At 41.6% G+C, this 22,979-nt stretch overlaps 1 protein-coding gene across 4 annotated transcripts in view; it reads right to left on the reverse strand.

The window, feature by feature from the left end:
* Nucleotides 1–22,979, reverse strand: part of DNAH11 (dynein axonemal heavy chain 11) — a 147,605-nt gene that overhangs the window by 11,548 nt on the left and 113,078 nt on the right. For all 4 annotated transcript variants that reach the window (XM_082193867.1, XM_082193866.1, XM_082193868.1 and 1 more), the window contains 11 exons: nucleotides 22,628–22,750; nucleotides 14,151–14,355; nucleotides 12,754–12,918; nucleotides 11,573–11,713; nucleotides 10,300–10,470; nucleotides 7,654–7,776; nucleotides 6,314–6,507; nucleotides 5,179–5,327; nucleotides 3,739–3,866; nucleotides 2,199–2,426; nucleotides 1,361–1,552 (listed from right to left, as the gene is read on the reverse strand). In XM_082193867.1, coding sequence (XP_082049993.1) covers nucleotides 1,361–1,552; nucleotides 2,199–2,426; nucleotides 3,739–3,866; nucleotides 5,179–5,327; nucleotides 6,314–6,507; nucleotides 7,654–7,776; nucleotides 10,300–10,470; nucleotides 11,573–11,713; nucleotides 12,754–12,918; nucleotides 14,151–14,355; nucleotides 22,628–22,750 — 1,819 coding nt within the window. The remainder of the gene's footprint in view (nucleotides 1–1,360; nucleotides 1,553–2,198; nucleotides 2,427–3,738; nucleotides 3,867–5,178; nucleotides 5,328–6,313; nucleotides 6,508–7,653; nucleotides 7,777–10,299; nucleotides 10,471–11,572; nucleotides 11,714–12,753; nucleotides 12,919–14,150; nucleotides 14,356–22,627; nucleotides 22,751–22,979) is intronic.

Below are 22,979 nucleotides of genomic sequence, written 5' to 3' on the forward strand. Positions count from 1 at the left end.
CTTCCCTAAACAGGAACATCAATGCCCCATCTCATTATCAGTTACTGAGTATACGTCTTCCTAAGTAACAATATGTAAGGGGAAGGGGAAAAGGTAAATGAGGACTGTAAAAATTATCCATTATGCTTTGTGTTCTCCCCATGCTGGACTTGTGGAAGTGCTTTGGGTGGATAATTTTGTTTAGCTTTTCTTCAAAGGGCAGGCCAGGCCCAAATATGGCTTCTGGCTCAGGGGATTTGAGACTAAAGGTAGAACAGTTTGGATGAGTGAGACCCCTGACCAGGCCTGGCTGCCTTGGTCAGAGTGAGAGAGAACCTTCATGACCACAACAGCTTAGGAACCAATTAAGGATATTCTCCCACTTGCCTCCTCGTTCCTAGGGAAGGTCGGAAAAAGTTGCAATGTTTTGCATCAAATCCCATGTGCATCACTATAGAATAAAACGCTTACTGAAATGGTGACACCGAATATCACATTCACAAAATAACCGATTCACAGTAGATATCCAGTTTTTTTATTTATCTAATCTGGAAAAGCTAGAATTTGCAGTATTCCGAATCATACTGCAATTGCAAGTAAGCAAGTTACACAAAACTAATTCTCAGGCTAGAGTGAGAATACTGGATAGCTTAATTACTAACCAAATTGCATGTGCCTAAGTGCAAGTACCAACCTACTAAGTCTTTGCTAGACTTAGAAAGTACTAACCTACCTTTGCTACACATGTGAATAATTGGTTTAATGAATGGTAACACCTGAATGGTTTTGCATCTTCCGATTGGCAACCAATCTCAAAACAGAGTAAATCATTCATCTAGCTTTAAACTTGAACTCAATTCCTGAGAAAGTCACAACAAGGTGGCCTCCTTAATACATAATAACGACACATGAAGGAAATACACCATTATTTATATATGTGACGTGCTGTAAATTGCTTCCATCATCAGAATTAATTGTAGTGATTATTAATGCAATGTTATGAACTGTCAGGACTGCTGTATGTAATTACAGTTGTGCAAAATGCTTCATTACCTGCCTAATGAATTTGGCATATATGCACATGTAAAGCACTGTTTTCGTTAACATAATGAAGGGCACATTTATTTATTTATTTATTTACTCACTCACTTACTTACTTACTTTAGTAAACTGGTTCAACCTATGTTATGAAATTTAAGCATCCTCTGTGGAAAACCTCTGATCTGCCCAATTTGTATACCCAACAGCAGATACACATTTCAACTATTTCACTAAAGAAATATATTTCACCTTCCCTTGTTCACTTCTAAAACTAAGGAACAAAACCCAAAAAATATCACCACCATCTTGGCCAGAAGACACTTGGTCTCCAAGTTGTTACCTTAGAGTTTGCTTCCAGGTAGTTGTAGAGGACATTGACACAAATGGTGAGATCTCCTACGTTAAAAGGGTATCTTCGATTCCATCCTTGAGGTCCAAACTTGAGTCTCCCAGCAACACAGGTGTGAAAGTAGCAGAGGGAAAAGAAGATACCTTTGAACTCTTGTTCTCGGGTACACAATTCAAGTGTATCCTGTTAAAACAAAGGATTATGAAAAAACAACAGTATTTCTATCACATCACCAACAAGCTTTAGAGACGACAACTGTAGTTTTCTTACTAGAATTAATGACACCTTAACAGCAACAATAAGAAGAATCTATTAATATTTTCATCTTAGCAAAAGGTAAAACTGAAAGTAAGTTTGCAGGACCAGCAAAAAAGGATTACACCTCCTAAGATGGGCACTCCATTCTTGCGCCATCCCTCTTACTGCTGCCTGTTCCTCCTCCCAGCTGTTGTCCCCATTCCTCCTCCTCCTCCTCCTCCTCTCAACCCTCATTAGTTTTTTCTGATTTCTGGTTTGTGGCAACAGCACTGGTCACTTCTCTGTTGCCACTTCCTCCCTACTGTGTCACGAGAAAGGGCAAACGGGGTCCTTTCCCAGAGCAAGGCATTTGTGACAAGATGGCCGACAAGGGCGCCTGCAACGCCACAGACAGAAACCTTGTTTAAAATTCAAACACTGTTTCTTACACTTTTACAACCAAGCAGTATATAAATTATGTCAAACCCTACAGCCCAATGTGGTAGGCAGTGCAAGTGCTCCCCCCTCACCCAGAATGCCTCATTCTGAAGAAGAAATAAAGCAAAACTACCAGTGAACATTTTCTCCTCACCTGGTCAAAATTATAGAGAGCAGCATGAAGATTTGCCAGCATACCAGTAGGGGGCTCGTTAATAATTTTAATACTGTTCTCTAATATTCCTTGAGGTATGACATGTTCTTCAGGACTTGGAGCTGGTTCTGCACTTATAAAGACACGGTAGTCGGGGTGGCTTTCTCTGCTGTGTTCCTCCAGTAGCTTCTCTAATGTCCCTAGCCATTTGACTACAAGGTGTATGTTCTGTTTGAGAGCATGCAAAACTTCAATTATAGGAGCAAGTTTATTATTTTAAATGTAGCATTAATTATCTCAGTTGCATAACAAGAACAAAACAGCTAATACTCCAAATATGATTTAATTCTAAGTTTCAAGAGCAGAGAGGAGTAAAAGATAGAGACTTTATTTTAATATGTTACATTAGGAAGGACTTCATTATCTCTAGGTGCTATTAGGCCTTGATTTGCTAAGCACTAGCATATATAAATCATGTCAACTATAACCACCCATGCACTTAAGCCTGCTAACTCTCTCCAGAGCTCAGATAATGTTCAGTAGGATTTAGGAACGCTGGGACGATTAACAAAAGCGACAAATCAGAAGCTGAAAAAAGTACTAATGTCTTACTGCTAAGTATCACGGTCCCAAAGTCTAGCAATGACCTGGACATGTGTGGATCTTATGCACACATGCTTACCTACCCTTAGTAGGGGTAGGGGACAAATACAATTCTGTTCATACTTAAAGGTGAACTTACAAAATTCACATTTTTCACATCAATATGTGAACCAAAACGCAGCCATCATTTGAACTTTGCAGTTATCTGAACTTTGCAATGCAATTCTTGAGCCAAACAATGTGTACAAAAATGCATATACAATGGTAAAGCATGCATATAAATGCATACATTAATGAAAATAATATTAAAAATGGATTACATAGGGGGAAATTGCTTCACATAAATGTGTTTATGAGACAGAGTGGCACATAAAAAATGTGTACAGAAGGGGGAATTTGCACAAAAATGCTGTTTTGCAAAGTCAGATGTAGAAATGTGTAGGACTGAAATTAAGATTGGATAAAAGAAGAATAATGAAATTGACATGTTCGCCAATCCTTATTTTTTTGTTAACTTTCCTCTTGCAAGTTTGTCACTGCATAAGGGATACTGAGGGACAGAGGAAAATTCTCCATCTTGCAAAACTAACCTCACAGATATTTTTGATGAAAGATGATCTCCCATTCCTGTGGCAGCCATTTTGGAAGAGCCAAAAGAACCAAGCAGTAATAAAGCAGGTGGTGCCATTTGTGTGCTTACCTTCAGAAAGTTAAGTAACAAATCCCACAAACCACTCTACAAACTCTTTGATCCGCTATCATGATCGGTGAAAAGAAATAATGCTAGGTGAAGTTGTCTTCTCTCAGAATTCCTCAGATGGTTGTTTCTTGTGGATGATTTTTGTTACAGGCAGACATTTCACAGGTTAAGTATGTGCAGAGTAAGCCCCACGACAGAACACATAAGGAACGTCAAATCATGCCATTTCACACTTACCTGCAGAATAACCCAGTGCCCATGCCTGGCAGCTTTCTTTAATACCTCCTCCGCAACAATCTCTTGCCCTTGCCCCAAAGAGATATTATGAAATTTCCCAGAATCAATTGTGAAGTCAAGTTTTTTGCCTGCAAGTGGAGCAACGGAGGTGGGGAGGCGAGCAAAAGTGGAAAGGAGGAAGGGGATGGAGGGAAAGGGGTGGGGGGAAAGATAATGCCCCATTAATTTCACCAATCACTGGGACAATACACATTAGTTCGTCACTCAACACAATTTCAACAAGCAAAATTGCGAGCTCTCAACAGCAGCCTTATGGCTGGTATTAGGGGAAAAACCCTGCAGAAATCTGCTCCCTTGGTTTTAAGATAACGAACCTTTTGACATTTTGATAGATGCTAGGTATTGTTACAGAGCTTTATAAACTCTTACAGGGGGTGCAAGCCATTTCCCTTATAAAAAAAGGGAGCAACATGTGGTAGCTATCACATCAGTTTTTTAACTGATTGGTTCAGTGGGTAAATGTGCAAGCCTCTCACCTTGTGAGGCCCGAGTTTAAATTGAGCACAGTCAGGTCACAGCTGTATTAACCTGGTATTCTCAGCAGAGTCAGTGGGGAATAGTAATCCTAAGTACAAAGCGACAGTTTCTTACACAATTGAATATAGTTTGTATAATGACCATTATTTAGTCACAGGGGGCACAAGATTACATGAGCATGGAGAAAATTGCCCTCTGGCCCTCATCTACTCAAAAGGTAAGAAACAGCACAAAAGAGCTTGCATTATGCCAAGCAGAGGAATGTTCAATCTAAAAATTTCTTCACGCTGCAGCGTTAATAGCCTCACACTTTTTATCCACCCTTCCAGAGTGAATGGAGGGCTAGGGCAAGAGAGGGGGAAATCTTTAAAACTTAACTCTTGTTGAGGAAAACAATTCCAAATTTAAATCTGCTTTATTCCTTGATAATGACTATTTGTGGGCTTTTTTTGTGTTAGCTTAACATGCATTAATTAAAGACCGACTCCCGCTCTGTCTAACTCAAAGCACAAACCCCTGTTGTTACCAATCATAAACTATGCATTAAGAAAAGCTCTGCGGACTTTGCAAATCAGCAACATTAACAACTATTGGAGAGAGTTCCTGTTACCCACAGCCATGTCAGAATTCCTACCAGAATGCCTCTGAATGTCGCATGTCAAAATGAGGGCCCTTTCCATCATCAAACATGCATTCTCTTTTCCAACACTCCCTAATAACAGACTTTGCTAGGGCTCAGTGAGGTTTGTCCATGTAGCATTAAACCACGGTTCATAGCATTCCACATGAACATGACAAATTCTGTTTGCATTTTGTGTTTTGCAAGATGTGGAATGTTGCCAATTCACCTGCCCGTATTTTAAAAACCAGCCCAACAATACCTCCTCAACAAAGCACGCTTACCAAGTGCCTCCACATCTTTAAGAGGATCGACTCCAGGAGAAAGAATGAAAAATATCGGAGTGGCTGGACTGCTTTCTTCATAAGATTTTGCCAAGTCTATTCTTGTGCCATCCACATACTTTGAGCCGAGCTTTTCCTCTACAAAGTTTCTACAAAAATATATAATGTATATATAATGAACATATGTTAACATATAGAGAAAGCTTCCTTATCCTGGTGCCAGACAGATGTTTTGGACAACAATTCCCACCATTCTGGTCATTGGCCACCCTGGATGGGGCTGAAGAGATTTGTAGTTCCAAACATATGGAGTGCACCAAGTTGGGGAAGCCTGATTCAGAACATAAGAGTCTAGCATACAGTCTGCACATGTCGATGGGAAAGAGGTGGTTGTGTCTCATCTGTTTTTCTAGGTCCCAAGTCTCACATTCTCTATTTTCCTAAATATCCTTTCAAATATATTCTATTCCACCAACATGTAGAAAACCCAAGAAGCTGAGCTAAGTTCTGTTGCATGGCTTGAAGGGAAAACATCCCAACTGATGAACTGTTGTTTCTAAATTAACCAGGAGCCACAATCCTAAGGTCTAATTCACATATATGAGTGATGTTTCGTATTGGTATTTTAAATCCAGAGTGCACTGAAGACTCTCCATGTAACAGTCACTTCATATGTATCACTTGCCTTGTAGTGAAATACACATACTGAGTTGAACATCACCGTAACGAGAAAGAGAGACTGCAATGGTGTGGTAGAATTGACAGTTCTGTGAGACAAGTGGCTAGATACTTATTTAATTAATTTTAAAATCCTGCTCTTCAGCCAAAAAGGCTCCCAGAACAGCTTACAAATCAATCAATAGCAACAACAAAATAAGACAGCCCCCACCCACAGGCTTACAAAAGGAAAAGTGTTTGGGAAGGAGGAGTATTCTATGAATGGATTAGCTCATGACACGCACATAGATTTAGAATGGCCACTGTACAGCCATCTGCTGATGTGTTTGATGCTATTTTTTAGTTATTTCTGTAAGTGCTATTTGACAGATCATGCAACTTGTACACATAAATAAATTGAATATATAAATAAATGTGATAAATATAAAAGGAGTTCACAAAGTCAAACATGCAGTACCTCAGAGCATATGTCATCCGATCTGGGCGTAATGCTCGTAGCATGATAAGCTTCTGAAAAGAAGTTTTGCTTTTCCATTCCTGAGGGAACTTTTCCTTTTCTGGGCATTCTGAATCTACCCATTTTTTCCATCTCTTGGCAGAACCTTCTATGTCTCTATCTAATCCTCGAAATTCATCCATTAAGGCAATGGCCTGAAACAGAACAATGGCAAACCTGATTTATTGACACGTCAGCTGTTCGCACTAAGAGAGAAATAAGTGGCAATTATTGAGATGCTGTTTACCCCCTACCACCACACATATTACACTCTCTTGCAATATACCAAAGTGTGTAGGATTTCGCCAAACCTTAGCAATTTCACCATGGACCACTAAACCTTAGTGTGGGCACTGCCAGTGTGGCACATCTACGGGCACACAAACAGCCAGCAAAGTTTTCTTTGGTGGCCACAAGCAGTCCCAAGCTACTTTACTCCAAAACCTGCCCCATAAAGGTTTTTTCCTTCCCCACTCAGAGCAGCTCCTCCTCTCTCATATATGGTCTCCCTTGTTTGAACATGCCCTCCCTTCCCATCTGAGTAGACACCCTTACTTCACTTCTGAAAATTCATGGAGGACAAAACTATCAATGGCTTCTAGCCATGAGGGGCATGTTCTACATCCACGGCCAGAGACATCTGTCTCTGCATACCAGTCGCAGATGGGCAGACTGTTGTTGTGCTCATGTCCTGCTTGCAGGCTTCTCTCAAGCATCTGATTGGCCACTGGCTTGATCCAACAGGCTGTTCTCATGCTCTTACACATGACAGCCTCTGAAGAAGAGATCTGGGAGTGAGTAAGCATGTGGGGGTGCTTCATATTATGAATAACCCTGAGATCTACTGAGGAAGGGTGGCATACGAATATCAATCAATCAATTAATTAATTACACTGAGAAAGGTAGAGAAGCCCCTAAAGAAAAGTGGCAATGCAGACAGGTAGGTAGCCATGCAGTCCTCTGCTTCCAGGTCTTTCTCGGTACTGAGATGGAAGCAGAAAAGTGTGTGGGGTGTGTGTGTGTGTGTGTGTGTGTGTGTGTGTAGAGGGGAGAGTGTAATTCCTTGCTCACATCCTGCATGCTGGAGTGGGTTGCAGATGGCAAGGCCCTCAAGCCTGCTTCTTTATGTGGGAGCAGGAGAGAAACAGAAGCCATTCCTATATAAAACAGAATATTTTGTGCAATGTAGAGAAGCACATTAAAAAGTGTAAAAGGTGCTCACAACTAAGCATAAAGCTGTCTGGGTATATGCAGGCATCTGCTTGGTTCCTTATAGGCAGCTGGTTGGTCGTGAAACTTACCCTAATGGCACTCCATGACTGAGTAGTTAAAAAGTCCACAGGACTTTTGTAGGTGTGTTCAATTGTAAATCGTAGCAGGAAATTCAGTTCGGTGAGTTCTATTTCTTTACTTCTCAACAAAATCTAGGAAGTGAACAAAATTGGGAAATACCGTGAGAGTCATTACAAAGAAAGGTGTTACTCTATAGAATCATAGAATCATAGAGTTGGAAGAGACCACAAGGGCCATCGAGTCCAACCCCCTGCCAATGCTCTGCACTGCCATAATTCTATTTTATACTGAGGTAGCACAAAGTATTGAGTATTTCTGCCTTCATAACCGCTCTGGTTAGACATATTTTTTGCACTTGGTCTGATGATGATTATGATGTTGATAATGATAATGATAATAATAGTAATTTTCCAGTCCACCCATCTGTACTCAGCTACTCTGGGCTGCTCCCAACAAAATTACAGGAAAAGAAGAAGGGAGTGTCAGGCCCATATATTCCCTTCACGACGCTCCAAAATGTGAAATCAGCACTACTAAAAAAGAAGAAGAAATTGGACACATACACATTTCTCAAATGAACAGTTCTTAGGCAATCATCCTTTCCAATATGGATGTGTGGAACTTTAGGCCTGGGGGCAAAAATGCAGCCTCTCAGGGCTCCTTATCTGGCCCTCATGGTTCTTCTTACCCAGGTCCCCACCTCCTTAGGCCACACTCCTGACTGGCCCTGGTTCACACCTTCCTTGAGCATGTTGGCCTGGCTGGAATGTGTCCTTGAACATGGGCCCTGCCAACCACTGGAGTGGATGTGGTCCCTGGGATTGAACAAAGCCTTTGAGCTCAAAAATGGTCTCCCTGCTTCTAGAGCAGCAGCGAATATATATTTTTTCCCCTGCCCAAAAGCTGCGTTACATTATGGGCATCCTTCTTGGGGCTGCATGCCAGAGGCCGAGTGGGGGCCACAGTCCAAAGTGGGCAGGGCTATAGACATGACTTCAAGCTACCTTCTACCACACACGCAATATGAAGTTTTGACACACACAACCAGTTACATCTCTCAATACGCAATTCAGGAAGGAAAGAGATATTGTCAACTAATCCAGAATCCGGCAGCTAGACTGGTGACTGGGAGCGGCCGCCGAGACCATATAACACTGGTCTTGAAAGTCCTACACTGGCTCCCAGTACGTTTCCAAGCACAATTCAAAGTGTTGGTCTGACCTTTAAAGCCCTAAACGGCCTTGGTCCATTATACCTGAAGGAGCGTCTCCACCTCCATCGTTCTGCCCAGACACTGAGGTCCAGCGCTGAGGGCCTTCTGGCGGTTCCCTCACTGCGAGAAGCCAAGATACAGGGAACCAGGCAGAGGGCCTTCTTCGTAGTGGCACCCGCCCTGTGGAACACCCTCCCACCAGATGTCAAAGACGAAAATAACTACCAAACTTTTAGAAGACATCTGAAGGCAGCCCTGTTTAGGGAAGCTTTTAATGTTTAATAGGTTATTGTATTTTAGTGTTCTATTGGAAGCCGCCCAGAGTGGTTGGGGAAACCCAGCCAGATGGGCAGGATATTAACAACAACAACAACAACAACAACAACAACAACAACAACAACAACGGCACATTTCAGTGAGGCAAATGCGCTTCAGGCAAGTGCAGAGCAGGGTTTGTGTGAGAGTAGCCTGGGGAAGAGTCTAGTGAGGTGGCTGGGAAGGGCACACTACGGAATCTAGACAGGCATCCATTCACTGGTCAGCTTGCTGCTTTTAATGCCAGGAGTCATAGGTGCCAATTCTCTGGGGTCCTTGGTGCCTAAGCACCTAAAAAATTCCATGAAGGGGCCAGGCACCCACACATTTCAGTGCCAGGGCCATGACCGCTGTATAGCACCCACAGCCCCGGGCACCCATGGTCGCAGGGCCAAGTTGGCACTCCTGCCAAGGAGTATAGATGGGGCCTAACATGGCCATCGCAGAGATCTGCTGGTGTTCCTCATCCCCTCTCAATCATAGCAGCTAATCATTTTACAGCTTGGAAAGTGAAAGTATGCAATCTGCTTTGGAATAGTATACAAAAAAATGTGCACACCTGAATAAGACAACCTACTTTCAGAAGAAAACAAAATGTAGGTTTTTAATATTTTGAAAATCCTTTGGCAGAGCAGAATATAGGAAACTATGGAAACACTCAGACATGCTCAATACTTTATTTGGTAAATCGCCATCAAATTATTTGTTCCTTTAAATGCTGAAAAGGTTTGCTATCCCCCCCGCAGGGGCATGATGTTGGTGTAACAAATAATGACCCTAAATATCTGTTGCTGAACAAAAATTCTCTTCCCAAAGGAGAAATTCCTGGTAGACATTCTCTCCCATACAAATAATTTCTAAGCCTTAAATATTTGCCTCGTCTAGCTTTGACTTATAATTAAACTGAATGAAGTAACAAAATTCTTTTCAACTACATTTAAAGCAGGGACTTTGAGGGATTGGAACTTTGAGGGATTGGAAGTTAAGTCTCTACACAACTGAGCATGCCCGATTGTGTCATATCCCCTGAGTCTTTCATGCTAATTCTCCTCTGTTCTTATGTCGTACCAACATGTGTATCTCTAGTCTGAATTGATGCAAGCAATTAAGGTTGGCTTTTTCTCACCTGAAATGTTGTCTGGCCCAGAAAAATTAGCTTGTCCCTTTCAAAAAGTCCCTGGCCTACGTAAAGGAAGGTGAAATACGTAATAGCTTCTGTTAGGTTGGAGATGCGTCCTTGGATATCATCCGAAGCTTCTGCTCGCTCAATTGCTTTACAAAAGACAGTGTTGAAAGCCTAAAGGAACGCAGAATTAATTTCTCACATCAGAATTTCCTTTTCTTGAGGAACATTTTTGAAACCTGGGTTTGGCTTCTATAATTCAAAAGCACAGTAATTCAGAATGCTTTAAAAACAAGGTCAACAACGTAATATCATCTCTTAAAGAAAGAAGATGCTAATCGCTTCAAACTAGCTGATGTAATCTCTGGATTGGTCTGCTGTTGTTGAAATGAAGTGGTATTTACTCTTAAAACTAGTAAGGGTGGATCCACTGTAGCACAAGTCTACATCTGCTTGTGCAAGAGGGCTTCACCTTCCTTCCATATCACCTTGAATACCTCAGATCTGCTCTGGAGGAGTGGAGGACCCTCTGGAGCAAATTTTTGGGACACACGAGTTTTGGGGGCAGAGAAACCAGGGGCCACATTCTACAAGCAGATTTACACTGTGCAAGACAGAAGGTGCCATTGGATGCCACCATAAGAATGTAAACCTCAGGTCTACAGAGATTATTCATTACATTTCCTGTTGCTGTAGACCGGGATGAGGAATAGGATCTGGCCCACTTCAACGTTCTTTCCTTTCCTCCTTGCCCAAGTGGGGATTTGCAGCCACTGTTGATCAGTTTAATCAAGAAACTTGGGCCCTGCCTATCTGATCCAGATCTGTCATGTCTATCTGTCATGTAAAATGCCCTCAGGAAGCCTCAGGAGACCTACACACACACACACACACACACACACACACACACGGGCTGATCGACATTGTGATAACCTCTTCTAAACTGCATCATGCTGATATATCTCCCTTTGAAGCTGGAGATCAACAAGTTTTTAAGAAGGTGGTATGGCAGAGCCATTTTTGCACAGTGTATATGCCTCTTTCTTTTTTCCTTCCCATAACTCTTATGATCAAACAGTTACTGCAAGCTTTTAATGTACTGCAAAAACTCAGAAAGTGTGCTTGGTCACATAAATTGGGGTACAAATATAAATGAATGTACCTAAACATGAGTATTAGTGGCTCCACTTCCACATTTCTGAAAAATAGTGCAAATCTCATGAGGTTTACTACACTATGTTTATTTTTTAGTATCAGAATAAGGGTGAGAACGAACCTTCAATGAAAACTGATAGATGGGATTGATTTTGCTCAGATCATGAATGGCGAAATAAAGAAGGGATGCTCTTGCAGCTGCTGGCCTGTAATGTTCTCTGGCTTCGTTAATGTTAACTTCATTTTCTTTGGCTTCTGCTACCTGTAGAACATGTTTGAAAGTAAATCAAGAAAACCACCATTGTTATATGAATAGGGCTGTGCTGTTAATCTAGCATCTACTTCAACAGATTTTAATCTATCTTGAAACTGAGGACAGAGGAGGGATTAGCTACACCAAATATAAGATGGAAAGACACGGGCCTCCATCCTAGAAGAATCTTCAAACATCTGAAGAAATCATATCCAAAATAATGAACACGTGTGGTGAGCCACTTATGGTGAATTGGAGCTTCACGAGTTGTAACTCAATCCCTGAAATGGTTTCCATGGTGGCAGAAGGTAGTCTTCTTACGTTTTTATCCTTTCATTAGTGTTCATATGCTGTAGGCCCTATCAGTGGCTATTCCCATCACCCCCAGACAGCATGGTCAATGGTTAGGAATGACGCGAGTTGTAGCCCAATAACAAGGGAAGGGCTAGAGTTTAGCCACCCATTTTTTAAAAGGAAAGGAAAGTGGGAAAAGGTAAGCAACTCTCATCCAAGCACCACAGTAAGCCCCTCTCCATTCCAAGTGGGACAAATTGCCTTCCATTATTTTGCATTTACTCAATGCTCCATCATCAAAATGAGTGAACCTTGAAACATGGAGAAAGGAGTTCTATCATCTATCTATCTATCTATCATCTATCTATCTATCTATCTATCATCTATCTATCTATCTATCTATCTATCTATCTATCTATCTATCATCTATCTATCATCTATCTATCTATCTATCTATCTATCTATCTATCTATCTATCTATCTATCATCTATCTATCTATCATCTATCTATCTATCATCTATCTATCTATCTATCTATCTATCTATCTATCTATCTATCTATCATCTATCTATCTATCTATCTATCCCCACCCCACCAACTCCAAACTATTCTGAGCCAAAATGACTGGAAAGGAGTAAGCTTCGCCGCTTCTGTCTTCACTTGTGATTTTACAATGCTCTCTCCATGAGGCGTTGTATGGACATAACATGATGCTTTGAAATAGACAAGTATCAAACAGTAAAACTGCAAGTGCCTTAATCTCTATCTCTGCAGCAGTCGACTTTGTGGTCTCAAGTTTCTCCACGAGTTCAGTGTCTCCCAAGAAACTGCCCTCAGCAGCGGAAAGGCGAAACAGCAGATCGTCCTCCAATCGCTTCAGCTGAATCTTGAAATCATTCTGTTGTTTTGTCAAAAGAGACTGGCAAACACAATGGAAAAAGTTTTAGTTGTAAATGTGGATAACTGATAGCAAGAAGAACTTTTAAGAACCTATTCTTACAGTGCATTGTATGTGCCTGTGAGTGCTTCCCGCCATCTTTGGGTGTGAAACAGACTATCACAGTGTAAGTGTAATACCTATTTTATATATTTGTTCACCTGAATGCATACCGAGGCAGACTTGTGTGGAACAGGCAAGGTATCTTGTTATCCCCTGCTTATTAAAGTTTAATGGAATTTAAGCATGGTCGACATATTATTTTTTGCATGCAAGTTCCACTTAAAATTTTGGTATGATGGCTTATCCTGCTAACATTCATCAATAGCACTGACCTACACTCCTAACGGCATGTGGCAGCATCAGTTTATGATTTTTTTAAAAAGTCCTCATGAAGATGAATCAATATACAGTCGTACCTTGGTTTTCAAATGCCTTAGGAGTCAGAACGTTTTGGCTTCCGAATGATTGAAAACCTGAGGTGATTGTTCAGGTTTTCAAACGTTCTTTGGAACCTGAATGTCTGACGTGATTTTTGCAGCTTCTGATTGTCTGCAGGAGCTTCATGCAGCCAATCGGAAGTCATGCCTTGGTTTCTGAACATTTTGGAAGTTGAACAGACTTCCGGAACAGATTCTGTTCGACTTCCAAGGTACCACTGTACCGTTTTGAATGAAATTTCTTCCAATGCACCAATTTTTGCAATGCAATCTTCCTTAATATAATGAATTCCTGTATGTGATTTTTCACTAAAATATGCATTCTATGCAAAGTTTACCCCAGTACAGGCATTTTTGTACACATTACGTGGCTTGAGAATAGCATTGCAAAATTCGGAAAAGTGTGAATCTGGCAGGATGGCTCTGTTTTGGATCACACATTGTTTCAAGAAGTGTGAATTAGACAGGCTTAACTTTAAATGAGAAATGAACTGAATTTCTACCAAATCCCTACAAACAAGGTATAAGATTAGTTGGCCAGGTGATGGAAATGCATTCTCTGCCCTGAACATACACATTTAGTCTAATCTAAAGACAACTGGAAAGCGTTATTTTCCACTTAGTGATGCCGTCACAAAGCTAACTCTGATTTACTGTGTGATGCCATAATACCATCATATTCACTAGTAAGCAGTACAAATGACAAGAGATACACAGATTTTGTAGAGGGCACTGAAAGTGCTAGGGAACTGACTAATTCACACGTGGGTTTACCTTCACAGTCTCCAAATCAGGTCTTTCAATACTAACAGCCTCAGCCAACAGCTGGTCCTCCAAACCATCCTTTGTAACTGTGAAATTAATTAGAGTGGTCTGAGCCTGCAGCTCTGGCTTGTAGTGAGGATTAGCCAGCTTAGTATGAAGGATGAGACGGAAATCCTTGTTGAATTCACATTCTCGATCTTCAATCTTAATATACCTGATATCAGTTAAAATGAAAACTGTTACAAAGCACAGCATTGATTAATGCAGCTTATCAGCATCTTACGATGAACACAGAAACTATTTCACATGGGACAGAGTTGTGTGACGGTGCATTCCACTTATATGCCTCTGACTACTACACCTACTTGAGAAAGGGATTATCCATTTCCCATTATTGACACCAACACTAATACTTTTCACTTCTGATGTTAGTAAGAATGCACCTGACATGAGCAGCCTGTTGAGGATATTAAATAAGGATGCCAGATTAACCCAAAATTTATAGAATGAAGGCCAGGTCCATCAGTTACTCCTACTGGTATCAATGGTTTCACTTGCTCATGTCCCACTTCTCTGTTTTCTGAATTAGTCTGAGAAAGGCTGAAAAGTATTATATTTGCTTATTTATATGAACACAGAAATTATGAAGCAGTTGCTTCCAGTTTTTCCATTCATCTTTACAATTTTCTAAGTTGTAATAAACATCTGTCTAATTTTTTGTTTGGGTTACAAACGATTTGTAAGGATGCAATAAATATAGACTGAGCAATTCAGCAAGAGGGATACTTATGAACAGTTTTGGACATCTGTATTTCAAAACTAATTATATGAAATGCAGGATGTATTCTGTGTGTTCTTCCCCTCCTGAGGAACATGCTTGTAGCGAGGAATGTGCTGACATCCATGTTTGCCAGTAATGTACAGTACTTCTTACTGATTCCCCATATACCGTATATCTTTCCCTATTTCAAACTTGACCCCTTAAAGTGAAGCTAGTTCAGTTTTCTAACACATGTGAATAATTTCACTTCTCTTTTTATCCCCCTTTATTGTCCCCCTTTCCCTGATGGATCATGTCCTGTTCTATAACCTACACGGGGAGTAAGAGAACTAAAAATACCAATGAACTAAAAATGTCAAATGAGCTAAAAACAGGAGTATGGCCATTGGGGACACTGACAACATTGTCAAGGGCTGACAGAGCCAGGAGGAGGTTGAGCCCAGGGGTAGCAAAGAATGGGGAGAGGATGAACCTGAGAAGGGGCCCAGTGGGCTATGGGGTCCACTGCTAAGGGGCAGAGCATCAGAGACTAGTGACAGGGAGGGGGAGAGGCAAGTATCCATTGATTCTCACCAATTCCTTCACCTCATCTTTCCAGCTCCTTCCGAGGAGGAAGCGGTGCATGAGAGTGAGAGAATCTCTGCAGGGAAGGGGAGAGGCGTAGAGCACCAGGCAGAAGGTAGGGCAATTCTGAGATGCCACCCCCATACCCTCGATCAAGAGGAAGTAAGAAATGCAGGCAGCAGAGGGAACGACAGCCTTGCCTCTTCGTAACTGGCACTGACACTCACCTTTGGGATGCCTGGTGAGCAACGCTGCTCTACCTGCGGCACCCTGTTGATTGCTACTGCCCCTAGGAGAAAAAAATCGTGCCAACTTCCATTCTGAAGGATGTATGCCCCAATTATAGACAGCCCAAGACAACTATCCACATGCACGGACAGATCTCTTTTTGGTATGGTACAATTTTATCAAAGCTAAATAAAAGAACAAGTTTCCACTGCCATTTCAATGTGTAGGAAAAGGTTGGGTGCACCGTATATGCTGAATATTTGACTAAGCTGACTGCAGGTCCATAATGCAGGGGGACAATGGAAGACTGAGCTCAGAAATTAGCAACAGAACCAAAAGGGCAATTTTGTAACTCACTGTTCTTGTTTGTTTATCAAGAATCTTACCTGGGGAACAATACTTTCCTACCGCAACGCTAAAATGGCTTGTTGTAAAATGAGTTCTGGAGCCTTGCACTGAGATTCTACTTTATAGGTGCTCATTGCACAGAAGTAATAAATCATCCCCAATTTCTGTGGTTATTAGCTATGAAAGGCAAGCACTGCACAATGACTCAGTGAGTTTTATCACTGCAGCTACGTTGGGTTTTTTGTTAATTGCAGGTGTGGGGGAAATAAATGTTTGTGCTATTGCTCTTATGGGTCAGCTACGACATTAACCAAAAGTAGGAGAAGAGACCACAGAATCAGTATGTCAGATTCAGCAAGACATGTATGTCTAGGATAGTATAGGACAGGGGTCAGCAAACTTTTTCAGCAGGGGGCCGGTCCACTGTCCCTCAGAACTTGGGGGGGGGGGGAGCTGACTATATTTTTTGGGGGGAAATGAACGAATTCCTATGCCCCACAAATAACCCTCAGATGCATTTTAAATAAAAGCACATATTCTACTCATGTAAAAACACAGATTCCTGGACCATCCGCGGGCCGGATTTAGAAGGTGATTGGGCCGGATCCGGCCCCCGGGCCTTAGTTTGCCCACCCATGTTATAGTAGATGATGGTGTAGCAAGCATGGGCTCAGGTTTTAGAACCTTGAATAGGTGATGTGAGTAAAATTCTTAGACAAATATGGTGGGACTTCACCTCCATGTTGCAGAAGAGAATCTAAAGTTTATGTAGAGACCTCTAGAGGAAAATGAAAAAGCAGCTGAGTTCACTCTTACTCAGAGAGATATCGGCCCAGATTTATATTGTGATCTTGGGTCAAGTCATTTATGTACACAAATGTTCTCCTACGGTCAAAGGAAATGCAAAACTAAAATAAATGTACAAACCTTGCTGTTTACTTTTCTATCACATTTTCAATGAAAGCTTCTCCATATGTCATGCTATGAAATTCCATCTTTGTCCCCTCAACTAAATCCCCAGTCCACACATTGGTCACTTTCAGGTTGACTACTACAACATTTAGAACAATATGCAAACATAATAATGTCTAATCATATGTACCAATAGCAAACTTGTTCTATGAATCTGGTTTTTTAAAATAGCCAAACTGGCCCCATTTTTGCAAAAGGTGGAGGTATCAGTAGCCTCAAGGGAACCCCAAAATCAGCCGTAGTACAAAACACTTTAGAGAGAAATTAGGCCAGGACTTTGGATGACAAAAACAGCTCAAATGAACATGCTTACTGGGCCTAAAATACTGATGGGGAGGGGAAGGAGAACAAAAACCCACAAGCAAACAAACTACTGCATTTGAGAACAGCTTAGGTGAACCTTTAAGGTGAAAAAAAGTGGCAGGCAGATTCCTGGGAAAGAAAGAAAATGTGAGCAGTATCTTCATGCTTTAAGGGGGGAAAGTGTTTTTTCAAAAAACATCTAAAAAGCCCTGCTTCAAAGCCTGCTGTTTGAAGTTAAAAGCTTCCACATCCAACTGGCGAACTCTAGCAGCTAATGCAGAGAGTGAATCTGAACATATCAGGTGTAGAGTTGTTACTTAGCAATCACAGCAGGCCAACTGTTCAAGTTGGTCAAACTACTGGAGAAGAGAAAAAATTCTGAAAGTTGCACAGCTAGCCTGAAGTTCGAGGCAAAAAAGAGGAGCCTTTCCTATGTATCAAAAAGTGAGTTAATAATCTTGCTGCTGCACGAAGACACACAGAACTGTCTAATTTAAGATAGAAGGAAACTGTTAAATATTATCAAATGCATACCATGAGGGGATGTATATAATGCTATGAGGTTGAGCTACAGTGTCTCTGAGGTTCATAGCCTCCCCCCTTTTCCTTGGCCTGTGCAGTTGAGGCTCATTTTTTAAAAAATGATTTAGCATTATGTTTGAACCAAGTCATTGATGCTATCAGTAGCGTAAGGTCTTGAAGTGTAGTTGATGTTTCAGAAGGCCTGATTTAGCACAGAACACAGATCGGTTTTTCAGGCCTTCTCTTTGGCTCATAACTGTGTTGGCATAACTAGAGAGTTGCATTAGAGGGAATTACCTCTGGTGACAGGAATCACTGTGAAAACTCAATTATAATTATGGTAATAATAAAACTATTTGGTTGTTAAAAGACCGTTGAATGCAGAGAGACTGCCTTTCTGATCTACAGATACTAGGACACAAACATATATATAACTTTGCTGTCAATCAAAAATATGAGAAAAGCAGTAGAAGCTCCTTTCAGGTATCCTAAACAATCTGGGGAACAAGATGCAAAAAATAAAATAAAAAATCATTTACAGGTAGATGCTCTATTCAAGGGGCTAATTTAGAGAGATAATCTTCTCTAAATACTTTACCAACTACACTCCGCCCATAAACTGGATTTTCCCACCTAAAAGGTAGGAATACCTGTCTGCTTCATGGGAGAATCCCTTAGCAGTAGACGATAGATAGATGATAGATAGATAGATAGATAGATAGATAGATAGATAGATAGATAGATATGAGATACCTATATACAGCAAAACATAGAATCCAACAAATATTAATTGCCCTCTTCTTAGCCCTGGTAAGCTTACCTAGTGGTGGTGAAAAAAGGATTTTTGGCTCAGGTGAGTGGTGGGCTTCGCTGGAGGGATTATAACAACTGTATTGATATTTGTGAGCCACATCTTATGTGCATATCTCTCTCTAGATCAGTGCTTAAAGCTACGACTAGTACACAGAGCAACAGCTGTGCCATCTCTAAGACACCACATTGCAGGGCTGCATCTTCTTTAATGTAGCAAGTTTTCAGCTCAAGAATAATCTCAATAAAACGGAGCCAGGATAAAATTTTATGAAGTGGCTTCATAGAGCAGAAGGGTTGCTAATATGCAAAGCTAGTAAATTTGCTTTGGAAGGAGCACAAGTTGATAAATCTTCCCAGCGATGCTTTCTGTCGATTGCTATTGTAAGATATATTTTACTTAAAATTAGGATTGTCTGAAGCTCAGTGGATCTAATTATTTGTAATTACCCAGTTGTTGTCAGTATGTGGTCATTTTATGACAGCAGTAGCAAGTGTGTGGGTCAGGTTCAACTGTATATCTTTTCAAACACAGAATTAATGTACTATTGATAAAACCATTACTAGAACCAAATTAAAGTCTGAGCTGATGTATTGGTCCACAGGGTGCTGTCAGACATGAAAGGAGTAATTAGTATTCATTACTTCATACTCTACAACATTCCAATTATTAATGAACTTCAACTGTTGGTCTGCACCATATCTATCATCTGCCTCTTTCCAGTCTTTCTTTATTAGGGGGGGGGGGGAGGGACAAACACTGACACAATTCCTAAAATTAAGAAAGCATAAAATGTTGAAAACTTTGCTAAACTTTGCTGCAAAAACTGGTGCTTGAGACCTGTACAACATGTGATCAACTATTTAATGGATTATGTTTTTAAAATGAAAGGAAGGACTCAGTCGTATGCACAGACCAATTAAATCAATCACTGCTTATTCAATTCTATGGGGAGAACATGCATTACACCAACAGAGAGAATTGTGGCACCTCCAGAAATGAATATATTTATTGCAGCATTCACTTTTGTTAGTGAAGTGTATCCTCATTTGGAAGATCCCCTCGTCTCTCATTCACACACACACACACACACACACACACACACACCCCAATTTAATTCATCTACAGATGTAGCCAAAGCCCCACAATTCACCCAACCACCAACAGTGAGGCATCAGGAGACCTGGGGGTAAGCCCAAGATTTGTCTAAGTAAAAGAAGTACTGTATTTTTTTGTGTATAACGCGCCCCCATGTATAAGTCGACCCCTATTTTTTGGGACCACAACAAAAAAGGGGGGTGAATTGTCCAAAGTTATTGAGCTTTTTTTTGGGGGGGGGAGATTGCCCAGAGTCATTGAGCTTCTTTGGGGGGGGGCACAGCCTGCCTGCCCACCACTGCAAATTGCATGCATTGCCACAGTCAACAATCGTCTGCACACTCGCTGCCAACTGCCGTAAATCGACTGCCCAGTTGCCACAGCAACCAATCACATGCCCAATCACTGCTGCCAATCTCCTGCTGGCTTCTGCCACCAATCGCCCATCCACCCTCTGCTATCTGTGTATAAGACAACCCACAATTTTGGCCAATTATTTCTAAGGAAAAAATATCATCTTATAAATGGGAAAATATGGTATTTGTAATCAAATGGGGGGGAAATTATTTGACTGTAGCTGTGATTGGGCGCAAGTTTGTCCAACTCCTTCAACAAAAAAACCAAAATGTAAAAAAATAATCCTCTATACCCTTGTATTAATTTACCATTTACAATTAACAACACGCCTAAGTGTCTGGTGACAATTAAGTTCACAAAAGTTCAAATAATGTAGTTCACATAAACTCAAAGAATGTCCCCATTCCCATCCATACATGCAATTTTAAGTGTTGTCATGTTGCAGTTTCCTTAAGTCACAGACAGGTGGCTCTGTGAACTACAGCAATATGACCATCTTCTGAGAGCTGCCAGGCCATTGAGGAGCAGCAGCAGGTGGCCCAACAAATGGTCCAGGCGAGGTACAAGGGAACTGTCACAACAGGTCTGGGCTCTGCTGCCCCTGCACAAATTATGCCATTTCAGCCTTCTCCTCCAAGCAGGATGGCTGCTGAAGAGCTGTCCTAGGTTGTTGTGACTCTACCTCTGCTGCCTACCGCCTCCCTCCTCCTCCTCACGAGAGAAGGTCTAAAGCAGTGTTTCCCAAACCTGGCTCTCCAACTGTTGTTCGACTACAACTCCCATCATCCCTAGCTAGTAAGACCAGTGGTCAGGGATGATGGGAATTGTAGACCAAAAGCAGCTGGAGATCCAAGTTTGGGAAACACTGGTCTAAAGGGGGTTGGGGGGGGTTGGGATGCGTCCGGGGAGATGGGGGCATTTGGCAGGCCCCCAGCTGGCCACAGCCACCAGCCAGCAGCTGGGCAAAATCCGGTTCTCGGAACAGCATTTATCAGCAACTCAAGCCTCAGAAGTCTTCAGAGACTGAGCACGCTCTAATCAGCAGAGTGAATAAATCTTCACAACGGAAGTGGCAGACAGAGGCATATGTAAGCATATTTACAGGCGTTTATTCAGCATCAGGAACAAAGGAAAATCATGTCTGCTTCCCTTCGTGTCCAAGCAATACAGCAGTATAGCAATAGCTGTATACAACAGACATTCCCAGCAGACTGTGCTGGAAGTAAACAGACAGGTGACATACAATAACTCCACATGCCTGTTCTAAAGGTGGAATGGAACTATATCCTAACATGGGGTTCCTTCATGGCTTCCCTCGGCTGCTACAACCTTTTGCCTTCTTACACAAGATGCTCTTACACAAGAGAGTGGTCTGTTTGTCTGTGGTTTGCCTGGGCCACTGAACCTTCCTTCCTCTCCTTGTGGGAGAAGGTCTAAAGAAAGCGGAGTGTTCCTTCATGGCTCACCTGGGCCACCTCCCTCTTCCTCACAGGAGAAAGTCTAAGGGGAGGAGGCCGCTTGGTGAGGTTTAAGAAGTGTGGGGAGAGATGCAGCTGTCCCTCCTTAGTACCTTTAATGTCTTTCCCCACAGGTAAGTGGCACCTGGTTTGGAGGGTTTATCACTCCCTCCCTCAGGCAGGAGCCTTGGGATCCATAGCAACTGCTGAAGTGGAAAGAAGAAAGTCTAAAGGGTTGCCATGGCAGAGTGAAAGGGAGACAGGATGGAGGTGGAGGAAAGAGTGAGAGGAGGTTGCAAGCTGGGCAAGCAGCGACACATCCCCCCAGATATACACCCACACATGTTGTATATGTAGGCCTATTGTCAAGAATATATTGTGAGAACCCAAAACTTTTAATTTCCTGGTGGCACATTTCCCTTTCTTTAAGACAACTTTTCTCAACTAAATGGAAGACTATTTGAATGGGCACAATTAGGAATGACAGAGGCAGACCACTGGTCCACCAAGTTCAATATTGTCTACAATGACTGGCAGCACCTCTCCAGGGTTTCAGACAGGTGTTTCTCCTAGTCAATGCCAGGTACAGGTAGTAATCAATGCCAGGTATAGCTGGTAACAACAACAGCAGCAGCAACAACAACTTTATTATTTGTACCCCGCCCATCTGACTGAGGCTGCCACTCTGGACAGCTTCCAACAAAATCTAAAAACACAATGAAGCAACAAACGTTTAAAACTTCTCTATACAGGTAGGAATGACCCATGTCTAAAACTCTGGCGAGACACTGCTAGACAGTGTTAGATAACATCAAGTTAGGTGGACCAGTGGTCAAACTCTGTTGTTCCTAAATAGGGACAATATGTGCACCCATATATTGTGTTGTTTCTATTAGGGTTCTGATGTTTGCATAAAGATTTAGATTCTACAAGAGACACGTCCAAATTTCCAGTATCAATACACCTGTTTCACAATGCACTGCCTAAAGGAACAATACATCAAAAGGCACAGGAGCATCATCTACCTCTTCCAGAAGGTACTTACTTCCCCTTTTTAACCGTGTTCCTTCCAAGCAGGGGATCAAGGACAGGGTCTACTGCTTCATCCAAATTTTCAATCAAGACAACATCCCCACAAGCCAAAGCTCTTTCAATAGTTTTCAGGAACCTTTATGTAACAACACAAAATAGGATTAGAAGACGATACTATGGGTGGATTACTAACATCTATAGAAAATGAAGAAATTTGGGAAGCTGGGAACTGAAGTAATCTGACGGGGTAAAGCAGGGGGAATTGTAGTGCAGCAGAAATACCCATGTAAGTAAATCTGGATTATATGACACTACTGCTTTCTGAATTTCTCTCTCTGTATGGGACTGTTAGTTGTCAGTGGTGG

The sequence above is a fragment of the Podarcis vaucheri genome (assembly GCF_965113315.1).
Source record: "Podarcis vaucheri genome assembly, chromosome: 12".
NCBI lineage: Eukaryota > Metazoa > Chordata > Lepidosauria > Squamata > Lacertidae > Podarcis > Podarcis vaucheri.